The 20,835-nt window shown below is 25.5% G+C and overlaps 1 protein-coding gene across 4 annotated transcripts in view; it reads left to right on the top strand.

The window, feature by feature from the left end:
- The window catches only part of Nrg (Neuroglian), a 232,194-nt gene that overhangs the window by 80,809 nt on the left and 130,550 nt on the right, over nt 1-20,835 (top strand). For all 4 annotated transcript variants that reach the window (XR_012721055.1, XR_012721056.1, XM_075302930.1 and 1 more), the window contains exon 3: nt 6,243-6,372. Coding sequence is in view for 2 of the 4 variants with exons in the window: in XM_075302930.1 (XP_075159045.1) it covers nt 6,243-6,372 (130 nt within the window). In the remaining 2 variants the exon portion in view is untranslated. The remainder of the gene's footprint in view (nt 1-6,242; nt 6,373-20,835) is intronic.

Here is a 20,835-nt window from a genome sequence, read left to right as displayed (position 1 = left end):
AAATTTTATTTCTATAGAAAAATTTGTCAGAATTTTATTTCTATAGAAAATTTGGTAAACATTTTATTTCTATAATAAATTAGGTAAAAATTGTATTTCTATAATAAATTTTGTCAAAATTTTATTTTGTATAACAAATTTGTCAAAATTTTAGTTTGTATAACAAATTTGTCAAAATTTTATTTCTGTAACAAGTTTTGTTAAAATTTTATTTTATTTAAACAATTTTGTCAAAATTTTGTTTCTATAGAAAATTTTGTAAAAATTTTATTTCTGTAGAAAGTTTTGTTAAAATTGTATTTCTATAGAAAATTATTTTTATAAACAAATTTGTCAAAATTTTATTTCTACAGAAAATTTTGTCAAAATTTTATTTCTATAGAAAATGTCAAAATTTTATTTCTATAGAAAATTTTGTAAAAATTTTATTTCTAAAAAAATGTTGTCAAATGTTGTTGGTAAAATTTAACTGAAATTGATTAATTTTCATGAACTAATATAAGATTAAATCGGCTATAGAATTGACTTTGTGCAAAAATGCAATCTCAAATCGATTTCCTAATGCTCAAACCATTGTTAAAGTTGATCTGATAGTAGATACATGTTTCAAATTTGGCAAATTTGTATCTGACAGATTGTTTACAAATCAAATTCAATAGAACAGAACAAACAAATTGTATCTAAAGCTATTTGCTATGCTCCCATTCAGTAATACATCCCCAAATCTTACAGAAAAAAAACCAATAATCAAAATAAACCAAATAAAAATATCGCAACTGAGAATAACAAATGGGAGCATAGTCCCCTCAATATGCCACTCAAAGATGCCACGTTCTATAGATCGTTGTACACAGATGTGTCAATAGATTTGGATCAACAAACTATGATGCTAGAGCTCGTCTATAATAACAACAACAATAAGAACAGCAAGAGGAATGAAGCCAATACCTGCGTCTAGGTTCCCCTTGGTCCCAATTAATGGGCAAACGTTTAGTATTCTTGACAAATCCCATACCCCAAGCCAAATGCACATACACACATATACACGATATGTATTCAATCACCCACACACTGATAAAATGTTTATGTTTCGCTTGCTGCCTGGCGGGGACAGATGCATCCATCACTTCTTCATAGGATGATTGGGATTTTTCTGTTATTTCTGTTACACATCGCATGCATATCTCTCGCTTGTGCAACATGATTTTAAATTGGATTTATGACCACAGCATCTGCAGTTTGCAGTTCTACATGGATGAGATTCCTATGGGTGGCATATATTTTGTGGGCAAAGGATGAAGAGCACTGAAGGGACTTGCTGTTTTGTGTTAAGATCTGTAAAGACCCCATCGTAATCGGCAATTATAACATTGACCATTATTATTCGTGAGCTATCATCGACAGCAACATCCATAACCCATAGTAATGTAATCATATTTTCAGCCTTTGGCAAATGGGGAAATGGGTGGGAGTCGTGGATATGCCCAACATTGTCTAGAATGCTGTATTGCAAATATTTGCCGCTGTTGTTGCATTGCCCATTAGCAAATTAGTTTGGAGTTGTCTATGTAGCAAGTTTTTGTCTTGCATATAGAATTTTATAGGTGTGGGATATTTTGTTTTGGGGGTCTAAACATCTTGTTTATATTGTATCTTATTTGGGATGGAGATTAAGTTTAAAATCGAGAGGGAAATCGATTATTATGATTTAGAAAATACACTGAGTAAAAATTAAAGTTTCTATAAAATTTTTACAACATTTTCTACAGAGATAAAATTTTTGACAAAATTCCCTATAGAGATAAAATTTTGGACAAAGTTTCCTATAGAGATAAAATTTTGGCAAAATTTCCTATAGAGATAAAATTTTGGCAAAATTTTCTATAGAGATAAAATTTTAACAAAATTTTCTATAGAGATAAAATTTTGGCAAAATTTCCTATAGAGATAAAATTTTGGCAAAATTTCCTATAGAGATAAAATTTTGACAAAATTTTCTATAGAGATAGATTTTTGACAAAATTTTTTATAGCGATAAAATTTTGACAAAATTTTCTATAGAGATAAAATTTTGACAAAATTTTCTATAGAGATAAAATTTTGACAAAATTTTCTATAGAGATAAAATTTTGAAAAAATTTTCTATAGAGATAAAATTTTCTATAGATATAAAATTTTGACAAAATTTTCTATAGAGATAAAATTTTAACAAAATTTTCTATAGAGATAAAATTTTGACAAAATTTTCTATAGAGATAAAATTTTGACAAAATTTTCTATAGAGATAAAATTTTGACAAGATTTTCTATAGAGATAAAATTTTGACAAAATTTTCTATAGAGATAATCTGATTTGCCTAAAATCTGCAACAATTTCGAAAATGGATTCATAAGGATGCTCGGTTAACAACGCCACAGAATTGTTTCCATATCAGTGAAATGTTAATTGGTTCGCTAACTAATCAATCCCGTCTTTATTTAAAAAGTTAAATATCATCTTAAGCTTAAAAAAATTTTACGAAAATGCTCGTGAAATTTATGAATAAGAAGTTATATATGGCAGACTACAGATAACTAAAAGTTTCTGATATTTTTCAATATCCTTCATGTTAGCCTCGTAAATTAAGTTTTACTTTTTACAAAACAAATTCTCTTTTTCCTCGTGACTAGCAGCAGTTTGTCAAAAGTTAAGCTGAGCATATAATCTGCCTTTGTCTATGTAGATTAGTTTGTGACATTGTTTCGTCTTTATATCATAAACTTTTTGGTTGTTTCTAATTTAATTACTTTTTCTCTATGCTATGTTTAGTTTAGTTGCGAAACAAATGGAGCGCCTATTTGCCACTTCAACCATTATTCTTTTTTCCCCTTCTGTGGCTCCTTCGTGCCTAGAATTTATTATGAAATCTTTTAATCTCTTTTGTTGTAATAGTGTGAATCCTTAAATGTTTCCACTAATCCTTACTGATAGGATGGTTGAAGTATACGCGGACATAGGCATACCCCTCACATTCAGATGTTGTCTAACTTTGGTGTATATTTTTGTGCAACATCTTAGTGGCGGCACGTGCCTAGAACTGATGTTATTAAATCATCAATCATGTGGCAGCCTTTGGGAAATATACAATGGCAGAAAAAGCTGCATAATATTAAAGAAATTTGTCAAAATTGAGCCAAGACAAACAATTTCATAAATACAATGAAACTTTTCGTTAATGTAATGATTTTTCTATTCAGTTATGAAACTTTTCGCAGTCTTAATGAATATTTTCTTCGTTTCAAAGAATATTGTTCCTTACCAATGACAAATGCCAAAATTTTAATGAAATTTTAAATCCAAAAAAATAAATAAAAAATAATTAACAAAAATTAAATTAAAAAAAAAATAAAGTTAAAGATTTTCTCGGGAGTGCAGTGTTGCCTTATTTGGTAGACTTCTACCAAAAAATGGTAGATTTTTTACTGTTTTTTACTGGATTGGTAGAAATCTTGATGTTTTGGTAGATTTTGCAAAATATTCTTCTCCATCAAAGAGGTACCTCAATTTTATATAGAACTAAAACTTTGAAAAAAAAAATCTAAAGAAATATAATTTTGAGAAAAAATTCTATAGAATTAAAATTTTAAGAAATTTTTTTATAGAACTAAAATTTTTGAGAAAATTTCTATATAACTAAAATTTTGAGGAACATTTCTAAAGAAATAAAATCTATAGAAATAAAATATTGACCAAATTTTCTACAGAAATAAAATTTTGACAAAATTTTCTTAAGAAATAAATTATTGCCAAAATTTACTATAAATTTAATAAATTAAATCTTTAATTTTCTTGTTGGATCATACTATCAAAATCCATTGTGAAGAATAGAAATAAAAGTTTGACAAATTTTTCTATACAAATAAAATTTTGAAAAATTTTCTGTAGAAATAAAATTTTGACAAAATTTTCTATACAAAAAAAAATTTGACAAAATTTTCTATAGAAATAAAATTTTGACAAAATTGTCTATAGAAATAAAATTTTGACAAAATTGTCTATAGAAATAAAATTTTGACAAAACTGTCTATAGAAATAAAATTTTGACAAAATTTTCTATAGAAATAAAATTTTTACAAAATTTTTTACTTTTCAAAAATTTGTATAGAATTAAAATTTTGAAGAACATTTCTAAAGAAATAAAATTTTGACAAAATAAATAAAAAATAATTAACAAAAGTTAAATTAAAAAAAAAATAAAGTTTAAGATTTTCTCGGGAGTGCAGTGTTGCCTTATTTGGTAGACTTCTACCAAAAAATGGTAGATTTTTAACTGTTTTGTGGACTTGTAGAAATCTTGATGTTTTGGTAGATTTTGCAAAATGTTCTTCTCCATCAAAGAGGTACCTCAATTTTCTATAGAACTCAAACTTTGAAAAAAAAAAAAATCTAAAGAAATACAAATTTGAGAAAAAATTCTATAGAAATAAAATTTTAAGAATTTTTTTTATAGAATTAAAATTTTGAGAAAATTTCTATAGAATTAAAATTTTGAGGAACATTTCTAAAGAAATAAAATTTTGAAAAAAAATTTCTGTAGAAGTAAAATATTGTCAAAATTTTCTAAAAAAATACAATTTTGGAAAAAAATCTATAGAAATAAAATATTGACCAAATTTTCTACAGAAATAAAATTTTGACAAAATTTTCTTTAGAAATAAATTATTGCCGAAATGTACTATAAATTTAATAAATTAAATCTTTAATTTTCTTGTTGGATCATACTATCAAAATCCATTGTGAAATAAAGAAATAAAGTTTTGACATAATTTTCTATAGAAATAAAATTTTTAGAAAATTTTCTATACAAAAAAATTTTTTACAAAATTTTCTATAGAAATAAAATTTTTACAAAATTTTTTACTTTTCAAAAATGTGTATAGAATTAAAATTTTGAGGAACATTTCTAACGAAATAAAATTTTGACAAAATTTTCTATACAAATACAATTTTGACAAAATTTTCTCTAGAAATAAAATTTTGACAAAATTTTCTACACAAATAAAATTTTGACAAAATTTTCTATAGAAATAAAATTTTGTATAGAATTAAAATTTTGAGGAACATTTCTAACGAAATAAAATTTTGACAAAATTTTCCATACAAATAAAATTTTGACAAAATTTTCTCTAGAAATAAAATTTTGACAAAATTTTCTATAGAAATAAAATTTTGACAAAATTTTCTATAGAAATAAAATTTTGACAAATTTTTCTATAGAATTTTCTAGAATTTTCTATAGAAATAAAATTTTTACAATTTTTTTTAAAGAAATAATATTTTAACAAAATTTTCTATAGAAATAGAATTTTGACAAAATTTTCTATAGAAATTAAATTTTGAGAACATTTTCTATAGAAATACATTTTTGACAAAATTTTCTATAGAAATAAAATTTTGAGAAAATTTTCTATAGAAATAACATTTTGACAAAATTTTCTATAGAAATAAAATGTTGACAAAATTTTCTATAGAAATAAAATTTCGACAAAATTTAAAGAAAATTTTGACAATTTTTTCTATAGAAATAAAATTCTGACAGAATTTTCTATAGAATTAAAATTTTTTCAAATATTTCTAAAGAAATAAATTTTTTACAAAATTTTCTATAGAAATAAAATTTTGACAAAATTTTCTATAGAAAAAAAATTTTGTGAAGAAATAAAATTTGGACAAAATTTTCTATAGAAGTAAAGGTTTGAAAAAATTTTCTAAATAAAATTTTTATACACTTTTCTATAGAAATAATATTTTGACAAAAATTTCTAAAGAAATAAAATTTTCCCTGTTGGTACAAGCTAAAATCGGTACAACTCTCAACTAAATCAAAAAGTATTATATTGCAAATACTGAAATAATCTTTTAAAATAAAATTGTAAAACATTTCTTTCGAAGAAATAAAAGTTTCATACTAACCACAAAATTTTAATCAAAAATTTCAAAATAAAGATTTTTTAAATTTGGTAGATTTTTTGATAAAATTTTTTGCAAATTTTGGTAGATTATTGTTGGCACGAGTGACAAGGATACTATTTTTTAAAAATATTCGAAAATTGAATTCATTCAATATTGTTTTTATATTTTATCAGGGTTTAATTCATTTCGTTAAACTAAATTAATTTAGAATAGGTTTATTTCTTTTTATTATCTAAGTAAATATTAATTTTTTGATACAAAAACTTAATAAATTTCCCTCCTTTTTACAGTCAATTCACCTCCCCGCATTATCAAACAACCCCCCACAGATGAACTACTGTTCAAGGTAGCCCAGGCCACAAAGGAAAGTGATAAACCATTCATCATTGAATGTGAGGCCGAAGGAACACCAGATCCAACGTAAGTAATTACACATCACAACAAATATTTTCTCATTTTGAAGAAAAAAACAAATTCTTTAAAACATCTCATAAATTTGCCTAACTTTAAAAAATAAATAAACAAGGATTTTTTTTTTTTTGATTGTGAAACCTTCTAAAAATAACCGAAATTCCCATAACACCAAACACCTTGCTGTGAAATAGGGGAACAAATTATGTTAGTCGCCGTCTCATGAAAAATAGCATAGAAATTAATTTGGGTTGGCTTTCGCCTGACATCAGCTGCCAAGACTGTGGAAAGTGGGAAAAGTGAATGTGTGTCTGAGAAATAGAGATGAATGTGTCTTTATGGGGTAAAAAAGCAAGGAAGGTGTGACAGAGGCCAGAGGTGTTGTGGTGGCGCTTTAAATTCAGTATGCCATCATCATTTTGACTATTTTTATTTAAACAATAAAAAAGAAAGCGAAATGTGTTTAAATTATATTTATAGGATAATTGGGTGCTTTTAAAATCACAAAAAAGGCAAATGCCCCTAAAAATGAGTATGGGTTTTGAGGGAGAAGATGAGAGTAAAATTTTATAAAATCTGAAATAATTAGTGGATGAGGAAAACAATTTTAAATAATATACTTTATAATGTAAATTAACCAGATAGACATATATTGGGTAGTCCTAAAAGTATAGATCAGGACTTAGTACTCATCAAAAAGTCTGAAGAAGTAACAAACCTCCCAAACTTGGTCAGTATTTTTCTGGCTCCTGTCCCCCAATTGGTATCCTTTAGTCCCCAAAATTCCCAATTGACAGAGTTTTTTATTTTTTATTGACATAGTTTTATCAAAAAACATAAGATATGATTTGCTGTAGAAAATCAGAAAATCAAATATAAAATTAAGATTCATCTTTTGAAGTTTTATCTCATGTAAATACTGCTGCCACTCGTGCCAAAAATATTCTTCCAAAATTTACTACAAACCTACTAAATTAAAAAAATCTTATTTTGAAGTTTTTGATCACATTTTTGTCAAAAATTTTATTTCTATAGAAAATTTTGTCAAAATTTTAATTCCATAGAAAATTTTGTCAAAATTTTATTTCTATAGAAAATTTTGTCAAAATTTTATTTCTATAGAAAATTTTGTCAAAATTTTAATTCTACAGAAAATTTTTGTCAAAATTTTATTTCTATAGAAATTTTTATCAAATGTTTATGTCTATAGAAAAATTTGTCAAAATTTTATTTCTGTAGTACATTTTGTCGAAATTTTATATCTATAGAAAATTTTGACAAAATCTTAGCCATAGAAAATTTTTCCAAAATTTTCTATAGAAAATTTTGTCAAAATTTTATCCATAGTAAATTTCTCCAAAACTTTATTTCTATAGAAAATTTTATCAAAATTTTGTTTCTGTAGAATATTTTGTCAAAATTTTAATTCTATAAAAAATGTTGTCAAAATTTTATTTATATAAAAAATGTTGTCAAAATTCTATTTCTATAGTAAATTTTGTCGAAATTTTATTTCTATAGAAAATGTTGTCAAAATTTGATTTCTATAGAAAATGTTGTCAAAATTTTATTTCTATACAAAATGTTGTCAAAGATTTATTTCTATAGAAAGTTTTGTCAAATTTTTCTTCTATACAAAATTTTGTCAAAGATTTATTTCCATAGAAAATTTTGTCAAAATTTTATTTCTATAGAAAATTTTGTCAAAATTTTATTTCTATACTAAATGTTGTCAAAGATTTATTTCTATAGAAAATTTTGTCAAAATTTTCTTCAACGATTTATTTCCATAGAAAATTTTGTCGAAATTTTATTTCTATAGAAAATTTTGTCAAAATTTTATTTCTATAGAAAATGTTGCCAACATTTATAAAATCCCTGAAAATTATAAAACTTTTATCTTCAATATTTTGTATATCAAAACAAATTTCATTTTCTAGGTATAATTCATTTATATTACAGCTCATATGTTAACCTATGTCACAAGCAATTAATTTGTATTCCAGAAAAAAACAAACAACCCCAACATATTCCAATATTTTTTTTTTAAGAGAAAATTTTTAATTCCCCATGGTACCATAGCAAAATACATAATCTGTAATTATTTACAAGTCTTTTCATTTATTTATTTACTTTAGTGTCTGCAAATGCAATTTGTGAATCACATCACTTTAGTTCCCTTTTTGCTTTCATTTTTACCTCATTAATTTTTAATTTCTCCTAATGTCTGCAGCGAATTCTGCCGTCTCTACACCATGGTATAGCAAGGTAGAAATTCTACCAAATAGAAGAAAGCTATGCCAGAACTTTTAATGATGTTGAATTTTGTATCACATTACAAATATCTTATGATTTTTACTGTGGTTAGATGAACAAGAGAATATAGAAACACTGATAAAAAATTTTAAATTTGATGAAACTTTTACCAAAAATCTACCAACTTTAAAAAAAATTAGTTTAAAGTTTTTGATCAAATTTTTGTAGTTAGTATGAAAGAATTTTTTTGTTCTTCGAGAGAAGTGTTTTATTAGTTTATTTTAGAAGTTTATTATATATATTGATCTCTCTTATTAACCAAAATTTTTTTTGGGTTTTTGACTTTATAAATATCCCTTGAATAGTAGTAAATGTGTCGAATTTTAAACGTTTGATTTTAGTTTGCACCATCAAAAGAAAATTACTATTTCTACAAAAAAGAATAACTTGCTCTCAATGGGTTTTGTAGTATATATTATCTCTATAGAACATTTTGTCAAAATTTTATTTCTATAGAAAATTTTCTAAAAATTTTATTTCTATAGAAAATTTTGTCAAAATTTTATTTCTATAGGAAATTTTGTCAAAATTTTATTTCTATAGAAAATTTTGTCAAAATTTTATTTCCATAGGAAATTTTGTCAAAATTTTATTTCTATAGAAAAGTTTGTCAAAATTTTATTTCTATAGGAAATTTTGTCAAAATTTTTTTTCTATAGAAAATTTTGTCAAAATTTTATTTCTATAGAAAATTTTGTCAAAATTTTATTTCTATAGAAAATTTTGTCAAAATTTTATTTCTATAGGAAATTTTGTCAAAATTTTATTTCTATAGAAAATGTCAAAGATTTATTTCTATAGAAAATTTTGTCAAAATTTTATTTCTATAGAAAATTTTGTACAAATTTTATTTCTATAGAAAATTTTGTAAAAATTTTATTTGTATAGAAAATTTAGTCAAAATTTTATTTCTCTAGACAATTTTGTCAAACATTTTATCTCTATAGAAAATTTTGTCAAAACTTTATTTCTATAGAAAATTTTGCCGTAACTTTATTTCTATAGCAAATTTTGTCAAACATTTTATTTCTATAGAAAATTTTGTCATCATTTTATTTCTATAGAACATTTTTTCAAAACATTTTACTTCTATAGAAAACTTTGTCAAAATTTTATTTCTATAGAAAATTTTGGCAAAGTTTTTTTTTTTATAGAAAATTTTTTCAAAATTTTATTTCTATAAAAAATTTTGTAAACATTTTATTTGTATAGATAATTTTGTGAAAATTTTATTTCTATAGAAAGTTTTGCCAAAATTTTATGTTCATAGAAAATTTTATCAGAATTTTGTTTCTATAGAAAATTTTGTCAAAATTTTGTTTCTATAGAAAATTTTGTCAGAATTTTATTTCTATAGAAAATTTTGTCAAAATTTTGTTTCTATAGAAAATTTTGTCAGAATTTTATTTCTATAGAAAATTTTGTCAAAATATTATTTCTATAGAAAATGCCAAACATTTTATTTCTATAGAAAATTTTGTCAAACTTTAGAAAATTTTGTCGAAATTTTATTTCTGTAGAAAATTGTGTTAAAATTTTATTTCTACAGAAAATTTTATTTAATTTTTATTTTTATAGAAAATTTTATTTAAATTTTATTTCTATAGAAAATTTTGTCGAAATTTTATTTCTATAGAAAATTTTGCCGTAACTTTATTTCCACAGCAAATTTTGTCAAACATTTTATTTCTATAGCAAATTTTGTCAAAAATGTTATTTCTATAGAAAATTTTGTCAAAATTTTATTTGTATAGAAAATTTTATTTCTATAGAAAATTTTGTCGAAATTTTATTTCTATAGACAATTTTGCCGTAACTTTATTTCCATAGCAAATTTTGTCAAACATTTTATTTATATAGAAAATTTTGTCAAAATTTTATTTATATAGAAAATTTTGTCAAAATTTTATTTTGTCAAAATTTTATTTCTCTTGAAAATTTTGTCAAAATTTTATTTCTGTAGAAAATTTTGTCAAACATTTTATTTCTGTAGAAAATTTTGTCAAACATTTTATTTCTATAGAAAATTTTGTCAAAATTTTATTTCTATAGATAATTTTGTGAAAATTTTATTTCTATAGAAAGATTTGCCAAAATTTTATTTTCATAGAAAATTTTATCAGAATTTTATTTCTATAGAAAATTTTGTTTCTATAGAAAATTTTGTCAGAATTTTATTTCTATAAAAAGTTTTGTCAAAATTTTGTTTCTATAAAAAATTTTGTCAGAATTTTATTTCTATAGAAAATTTTGTCAAAATTTTATTTCTATAAAAAATTTTGTCAAAGATTTATTTCTGTAGAAAATTGTGTCAAAATTTTATTCCTATAGAAAATTTTGTCAAAATTTTATTTCTTTAGAAATTTTTGTCAAATATTTTATTTCTATAGAACATTTTCTCAAAATTTTATTTCTATAGAAAATTTTCTCAAAATTTTATTTCTATAGAAAATTTTCTCAAAATTGTATTTCAATAGAAAATTTTGTCAAAATGTTTTTTCTATAGAAATTTTTATTAAAATTTATTTCTTTTGTGAAAATTTTATTTCTATAGAAAATATTGTCAAAATTTCATTTCTATAGAAAGTTTTGCCAAAACTTTATTTCCATAGAAAATTTTGTCAGAATTTTATTTATTTATTGATTTCAGCTTAAAACCATGCATTGACCAAACTACAAGTGTAGCTTAACCAACAGAGGAAAATAATGTTTGTCAAATTTATTTGGGCAAAGCCCTACACCCTCAAAAAAAAAATCGCTTCTCTAACATATGTTCCAAACATATTTTGCAGGAAGCACATATATTATTGGATACCGCCGAAACATTCATATGTTTGTTTTATGTGAACATAGCAGCATTTTGAGTCCAAAAATAGTATATGCTTGGAAGAATTCCCCAAAGAACATTGTATTCATTCCCTCACATAATTTTCACTATTTTGACTTAAGCATATTAAAAGTTTGGCCTTATCATGAAACAGTTTTCCGAAACAACATACAAGCGGTTTCACAGAAATTGCTCTCATTTCATTCTCTCGCTGTGTTATGTTGATATATTTTCATTGAACCCTAACGGTTGCCATCTCTATTTCTTTCTCTATACTAACTCTCTCTCTCTCTGTCGCTCTCTGAATAAAGTATCACAACGTATATATGTTTAGTCGAAATTTGTAAATTTATATATGTTTACATTCACACATATTATTTTTATGAAACATTCATGCCCCAAACATAATATATTCTAACATATTAACATATGTGTGCCAAACCTTTTGTGTTAGTTAAGGAACATTACATGTTTGCACTTAAATATAAAAAATTGTGCCCGAAACGCATTTTGTTTATATCGGAACATATGAAAAACATATTTTTCTAATAGTGTATAGACTGCAAGATGGTTGGATGGACGCACGTTTCGGAATTACCACATTCCTCATCAGCATCCTCTACTTGCAGCAAAACTATCAACCAATTATCAGAATAAATTCAGGCAGTTTAAATTAAACCCAACAATGAAGCACACTTGAAACTTCCGAGAAAAGGTTTTTCATGATAGCCGGCTTATGCCGAAATAAATTCGTACAAACATATCAAAATATTATTTCGATAGAAAATTTTATTTTTACAGAAAATTTTGTCAAAATAGAAGTAGATTTTGGAAAATCTACCAAAACTTCAAGAATTCTACCAATCTTCGAAACAGTCAAAAATCTACCATTTTTGGTAGAATTTCAATATTAATAATCATATTCTCTATGTGTATGCTTTTGCAAATAATGGGCATTCCTATGTTTCCTCTCAAATGTCATGCAAAGGAACAAGTACTCCACCACCATTAACCATGTACTGATTATGATTTTTATTACATTCTTGTAAATATGAGCATTATAAATGCCTTTAACTTCAAAATGTCTCACTGATATGTCTCACAGCAGCAGAAGTCACATCGACAGATATGCCTGGCCACAAGTTTATGTTTATTTATCTTCCTCCCTCACATTGCCTAAGGGGTTGGCCTTAAGTAATTTCCCATTGCACCAGAGCAAACAGTAGCGACTTTATAAACCGGCAAATGTCTGTTTTTGAAAATTTCGAACAAGTGGCTTTTCTAAGGACGGACGGACGAACGAACAAACCGCCAGACAGACAGATGGGCAGACAGACAACCAACCGAGTAGACAGACATTAAACAGAGCACAGTGCCATTATGGCCATAGTAATCATAAGTGGAGGAGGCACATCATCATCATCATCATCGCCATGCTCATCAGTGGCACTTGTATTATGCCATTGTATGAAATGAATGTTGAATGGATGTGCAGATACATTTATGTCTTTGCCAGAATTATGTTTAAGTACTAGAGTACACTTTAGCTAAAAGTTTATGCTCAGACTTTGAGATTTGAATCTTGAAGTTTTCAGGTTTGAGATGTGAAACAATCTAGCACTTTATAGAATGTAGATGTAAACACAAACTCTTCAATTCTACAACACGTCCATAGTTCTTTTTCTAATAAATCTTTTTTGTTGTTTTTTTTTTTTTTTTTTTTTTTTTTTGTAAAATTTCAATTGAATCCATTTCACATAATTCAAAAGATAATCTTTACAGAAACTAAATACTAGAATAATTTTCAGGGTCATTATCATTTTGAAGGTTCTTTTATGTTTTAATTGTATCTTTTTGTATTTCCACAAAGATTTGAATGGATTTTGATTTTGAATTTGATAGAGACAATATTTTCAAAGGAAACCGGTTCTGGTGATTTTTATATGATCGAAAAAAATTTTAAATTATTCAAAGCTCCATATTACATGAAATTTATATATTAATTTTCTGGTTAAAAAAGGTTTACTCTATTGGCTTCAGTAAATCAACTGGAGTTGAAATATAAGTGTAGGTAGACAGAAAACAACAACTATCAGAAATGAAGTCAGAAAATTACGTCATTTTTGAGTTGTCCAGTGGCCAAGTAAATCAACCTCCTCATATGTAGGAATAATGACTCACATATTTATTCTTTAAAATGGCAAATCTTCAAGATATTAATTGGAAGGGTGTGTCTTGAAAAATTTTAAATAATTAAAAAACCAAAATGTGTAGTTGTTGTTATAAGAGGATATTAAATTATTTATTCAAATTATATTCAGATTTAAATGTAAAAAAATATAAAGGAAAATAAAAGTATATTCCCATGAAAACAAAATCATCGTTAAATGTATGCTAAATTTGGCTTCATTTTATAACAAATACTTGGTTTTAATTAATTTTTTTCCGAAATTTACCACAGCCTACACAAAAAATATTAACTTAATATTAAAGATTATGCAATCTAAATTGTAAGATACCCAATTTAAACAATAAGGAAATTTAAGAAAATATAATTAAATTTTTTTTTGCTTTACATTTTGTTCATTAAATTTAAGACATGAATATCCCTCCATTTTTAATTTAAAGAAATGATCTTTAAATTTACTGAGATATTGAATCATTTGAATAAATACTACTAAAGTGAAATTCCCCATTTTATAAGAAAAATCAAAGTTAAAGTGGATTTTGGATTTGGTCAAAATCTTTGATTCCAAATAAACTTTTTTTGCGAGTATGTTACGATATACTTTTCCTAATCCCAACCAAAATTTTATAAACTAAAGATGGGTATATACAAATAAGTTCAAGGACTATACGGCAAATGACCCATCAAATCGATATTTTCAGTGCTCAAAAATACATTTGTTTCAACCGATGTGTGAGAGCTCGCATTACAATTTTATTTCTATAGCAAATTTTCTCAGAATTTTATTTTATAGAAAATGTTGGCAAAATTTTTTTTTCTATAGAAAAAATTGTCAAAATTGCATTTTTATAGAAAATTGTGTCAAAATTTTATGTGAACAGAGAATTTCTCAAAATTTTATTTTTTTTTATAGAAAATTTTGTCTAAATTTTATTTCTATAGAAAATTTTGTCAAAATTTTATTTCTATAGAAAATGTCTTCAAAATTTTATTTCTATAGAAAATATCTTCAAAATTTTATTTCTATAGAAAATTTTGTAAAATTTTATTTCTATAAATTTTTTTCAAAATTTCATTTCTGTAGAAAATTTCGTCAAAATTTTATTTCTATAGAAAGTTTTAATTTAAAGAAATGTTATTTCTATGGAAATATTTGTCGAGATTTTAATTTTATAGAAAATTTTGTCAACATTTTATTTTTATAGAAAACTAGCGTAACCCCGCCCGCTTCGCTGCGCCTTCCGAAGCGTATTTTTAGGAACATTTTGCGTTAACTTAGTCAACCATATCCTTCGTGCTGAAAACAAATTCGAAAAGATTTGAATTCTTTCAAACAAATCGGACTACTTGCTTTTTCGTTTATAGGTACAAATACGGCGGATATGCATATATAAAACGGTTCATCTTAAAAAATTTCGGGGAGAGGGTTACCCTTTCCTCCAAATTTTTTAAATAATGTTCTGTATCCAAGTAGTTGGACAATCTTCTATATTTCTTGTGAATTTTAACATAAGTGTGGTTTGTCAAGGAATGTATCCTTCTCCATATCTAACATATCTGAAAGCACTATATTATAATAACATACAAAGAATTACTGTTTCCCATCCAATAAATCGGAAAAAGCAAAAGTAGTAAAACATTTTACCATATTAACATTTGCTAAAATGTTGGAAAATGATGCACCCTCTGCGTTGGCTGCCAATTTCATGTAAATTTAAGTTCTTTACAAAAAGAAGTGTGGCAGAAGCCTGTGCAAAAATCATAAAATTATGTACCGAGTTCCCATTTATGGATAACCCTCTACTTTCAATTTAAGAAAAAAAAACGGACAAAAGGGAACCCTCTCCCCACCTTCGCTACACTCCGACCTGATATCGGACTATCATGCACCCTATATTAATTTCACAACTACTCAATGGTCCCTATAAATTCTATCGAAGTAAATCGACAAAGTTTATTTCAATTTTCCGTCGGGCAAAGGGGTGGTCCCCCTCCCCGACCAAATATCGAAAAATAATGTAGCGGATTTTTGTCTAGATGCCAACCCCAACATTCAATGAAAATTTCACGCAAATCGCATAATTTTGTTCCAAGTTTCAAAAAGTAGGGCAAGGGGGAGGCCCCCTCCCCGTCCACATATGAAATCATCTGGTACCCCACATTAATTCCATAACCTCACCGCATGTTCTCTGTAAATCTCAGATAATTTAGAGAATTTCAGTTTTTATTTTCACTGTATGTTACATTAAAAAACGTCGAACAAAAGGGAGGTCCCCCTCCGCCACCAAATATCGAAATATAAAGTAGCGGATCTTTGTCTAGATGCCAACCCCAACCTTTAATGAAAATTTCAAGCAATCTCGTCAAGATTTTATTTCTATAGAAAATTTTGTCAGAATTTAATTTTATAGAAAACTTTGTTAAAAAATTTTATTTTTAGAGAAAATTTTGTCAAAATTTTATTTCCATAGATAAATTTGTCAAAATTGTATTTCTATAAAAAAATGTTGCCAAAAGTTTATTTCTATAGACAATTTTGCCAAAATTTTTTTCTTTACAAAATGTGGGCTAAATTTTATTTCTATACAAAATTTTGTCAGAATTTTATTTCTATAGAAAATTTTGGCAAATTTAATTTTATTGAAAATTTTTTCAAAATTTTATTTTTATAGAAAATTTTGTCAAAATTTTATTTTTATAGAAAATTTTGTTAAACAATTTTATTTTTATAGAAAATTTTGTCAAAATTTTATTTCTATAGAAAATTTTATCAAAATTTTATTTCTATAGAAAATTTTGTCAAAATTTTATTTCTATAGAAAATTTTGTCAGAATTTTATTTCCATAGAAAAATTTTTCAAAATTGTATTTCTATAAAAAAGTTTGCCAAAAGTAAAATTTTGCCAATTTTTTTTCTTTAGAAAATTTTAGCAAAATTTTATTTCGTTGTTTTTTTTTTTATTTCAGCTTAAACCCTGATTTCAGCTTAAGCTGAAATCAAAAAACACCAACAATGATTAAAGAACAAAACCAACAATAACAAAACAAACAAAAAAACTATTTCTATAGAAAATTTTGTCAGAATTTTATTTCTATAGAAAATTTTGGCAACATTTTATTTGTATAGAAAATTTTGTAAAAATTTTATTTCTATCGAAAATTTTGACAAAATTTTATTTCTTTAGAAAATTTTGTCAGAATTTTATTTTTATAGAAAATTTTGCTAAAAATTTATTTCCATAGAAAAAATTGTTAAAATTGTATTTCTATAAAAATGTTTGCCAAGATATTATTTCTATAAAATTTTTTGCTAACATTTTATTTCTATAGAAAATGTTGGCAACATTTTATTTCCATTTTATTTTATAGAAAATTTTGTCAGAATTTTGTTTTTATAGAAAATTTTGTCAAATTTTATTTTTATAGAAAATTTTGTCAGAATTTTATTTTTATAGAAAATTTTGCCAAAAATTTATTTCCATAGAAAAAATTGTCAAAATTGTATTTCTATAAAAATGTTTGGCAAAATTTTATTTCTATAAAATTTTTTGCCAACATTTTATTTCTATAGAAAATGTTGGCAACATTTTATTTCCATTTTATTTTATAGAAAATTTTGTCAGAATTTTATTTTTATAGAAAATTTTGACAAAATTTTATTTCTATAGAAAATGTTGTCAGAATTTTATTTTTATAGAAAATTTTGCAAACATTTATTTCCATAGAAAAAATTGTCAAAATTGTATTTTTATAAAAATGTTTGCAAAAATTTTATTTCTATAAAATTTTTTGCCAACATTTTATTTCTATAGAAAATGTTGGCAGCATTTTATTTCCATTTTATTTTATAGAAAATTTTGTCATAATTTTATTTTTATAGAAAATTTTATTTTTATAGAAAATTTTGTCAGAATTATAGTTTTATGGAAAATTTTGTCAAAAATTTATTTCTAAGCAATACTTATCATAGTTTCGGCTATAGGTCGATTAAAAAACATAGGATTGATGTTTTTATTTATGTTTTATTTCCAATATTTCGGTTGACTTCGTCAAAACCGTTTTCAAGGATTTATTCTGGTGTGCACAGCTTCACACTCTGTTTTACTGTGAATGTAAATGTTTGCCAAAATTTTATTTCTATAAATTTTTTGCCAAAATTTTATTTCTATAGAAAATGTTGGCAAAATTTTATTTCCATAGAAAATTTTATTTTTATAGAAAATTTTGTCAGAATTTTATTTTTATAGAAAATTTTGTCAAATTTTATTTTTATAGAATATTTTGGCAAATTTTATTTTTATAGAAAATTTTGTCAAATTTTATTTTTATAGAAAAATTTTTCAAAATTTTATTTTTATAGAAAATTTTGTTAAACAATTTTATTTGTATAGAAATTTTTGTCAACATTTTATTTTTATAGAAAAAAATTGTCAAATTGTATTTTTATAGAAAATTTGTGAAGAGGAATACTTTTTTTTACAGTAAAAAATCTACCATTTGTGGTTGAATTCTAACAACCGTGATTAGAACACTTTATTGTCCAATGTGTTTTTCCACATAAATGATTTATTTATCTTCACAAAGAAATTATTGGCAAGATATTTACCCAGAAAACTTGTGGTCTATAGTTCGTGGCCAGTCAGTAACTTGCAAACTTACAATGCTGGTCCATTATCTAGGTTTGACATTGAATAATGGCCTTATATTGTAACGGAGATATGTACTTTGTAATACGAGTACATACATCTATCTGTCTCTGGATTGATTTCTTAGCTTTATCTTCTATTTCTTTTTATCTTCGTGATAAAGAATAAATACTTGTGTACCCGAGATTAAAATGAAAAAAAAAACGGAATCAAGTATTCTGCAAGCAGGAAAGGAAATAAACAAGAAAACCATTTTAGCTTAAGAGGCCAAAGAGGAATATCAATGCCAAATATAAGAGAAGAGGTCATTTAAGTAAAAGTAATGCGTGCGTCATTGAGAGGAAACGGAAACAGGAAATTGTGTGAGAGCAAAGCCAAGATAATTGCAAAGAAAATATTAAATTTCTTCAACCGTTGGAAGGCTGAAGATATAGGAAAACGAGGAAAGTTTTTAATGATTGATGATAGTAATAAATATGATTTTTTTTTTTGTTTTCTTTTGTCCATTTATTGTGTCATGAAAATTTGGAGATTTAATATATATTTGGTTTCAGATTGGGTCAACATTCATGGCAAGAAACACTACGTAAATCAATTTTTTATTGAAAGTGAAACTATATCCCACTTTAGAAGGATATTTAATTTTTTTAATTGGTCGAACTTTAAAACTTGGATTTTAATCCAAGCGTCGGAGTAAAATTCCTTTATGTATCACATAGTTGTCATATTTTTGTATGCAAAAGTAAATGAGGTACAAATGCCCTTAGTGTTATATTACCTAGATATATTTTCCGAGTAATTTGTAATGATAGGCAGCGATAGACTGCCGGAAATCTCTCATTCAGAAGACTAAGATTTTCAACAATCAAACATCAAAGTAAAGCGGTATATTTGTTAAAATTTTTTGTTTAAAAGCAAAATGTATCGGAATTAACATAAAATTTTAGAATCAGTTTAAATTTGTTCGAATTAGCTACCTTTGTGGCATTCAAACCGCCAGCAAAACCATACACACTGCATGAAAGTGGCTCTGCAGTATTATGGTCCATTTCCGTTGAAGCGCCGTCTTGAAATGATCGACACTTTGGTATTCTTTAGTACCAATCTGATTCCGAAATGCCCAACGGGAGATTTGGCGCTCATTGTGCGGTAGTAATGAAGCGACAAACCTCTTTTAAGTCATTCTTGGTAGGCGCGTGCTGAGTGCGATGCAGGCGAGTCCCGTTGGAATAACTATTGCCGCGGCCGTCTTTACGGCATTCTCCCGCTAATCGTGGGAATTTAGTTTGACCCCATGGTCTATGAATACAACCGGTGAGCGACTGTTGGCCGTTACGGAGGCCCTCACCATTACTATTGGCGCCGCTGGAGCTTGTTCACAAACTACTCAATTTGCAATGGCTTGTCATCGAAGAAGACCAATTTGGGGAACTGGCCACTTTCCATACTACTTACCTTACCATCACTTTGGTAATGAGTTACGACTTACTTTTATAATTCTTCAAAGATACATTGCAATTTGAATCAATGTCTGTATAAGGGAACCCTGTAGGAAATTGAGGTGACTTTAAGTTAATAAATTGTTAATCATAACTGAGTCATAGGTGACTTAAATCCTAACTCATTTCCCATGTAAAATCCTATTCAGTTTTAACACGTGTTGTCATTGGAACGAGTCAGTCCTCACTCAAACCTGCATAAGCTTCAGCTAACCAAAAGTTAGCTCTAAGTGAGTTAGCTTTGGGCTGATAATATATGAGCATACTATGAGTTAGCTCTTAACTGAGTTTATGGTGAGCTCTTTGTGGATAATAAAATATTTTGTTTTTGTTTTATTATTTTTGATTCATTTTATTTTGAATTAATTAAAAAATAATAACAATTCAGATTTTTTTTAAATTATTTTACAAAAAATAAAATATAACGTAAGTAAAAATTCGGATAATATTAGTTGAGTTCGTCTTGTCTTGAGTTTGAGTGTTGTGTTAATTTTCTCGTTTAACTCAGAGGGAGTTGTACCTACTTTTGTAATGACGCACACTGAATGGAAGTGGCATTCGTCAGGGAGGTCCAAAAGGCTTAAGTGTATTTCCCAATATCTTCGTCCTCAAACAGCCATTTAACACTTTTATTCGAAGTTTCCATTTATTCCTTCACTGATAATGATGGGTTCTAGTAAAAATAAGGAAAGTTTACTTATTAAATTGCGTTTGAATTATGCATTTCTATGCTACTTACCGCTAACCGTGACAAAAAATTACAAAAGTTCTCTGAAAATAAAAGCTAAATTGAAACAAATATAAAAAGCCAAATCCAAATTGACAGTTATAGAAGCCAATACATATTTTTTGTTTGTTTATTTGAATTGTTTCCATGACTTCACCCTCAAAAAAAATCGCTTCTTTAACATATGTTCCAAACATATTTTGCAGGAAGCACATATATTATGGGATACTGCCGAAACATTAATATGTTTGTTTTATGTGAACATATTA

Source organism: Haematobia irritans, chromosome 3 (assembly GCF_050003625.1).
Source record: "Haematobia irritans isolate KBUSLIRL chromosome 3, ASM5000362v1, whole genome shotgun sequence".
Lineage (NCBI taxonomy): Eukaryota > Metazoa > Arthropoda > Insecta > Diptera > Muscidae > Haematobia > Haematobia irritans.
The sequence above is the reverse complement of the archived record's forward strand: the minus strand, read 5'-3'. Positions and strand labels throughout refer to the sequence as shown.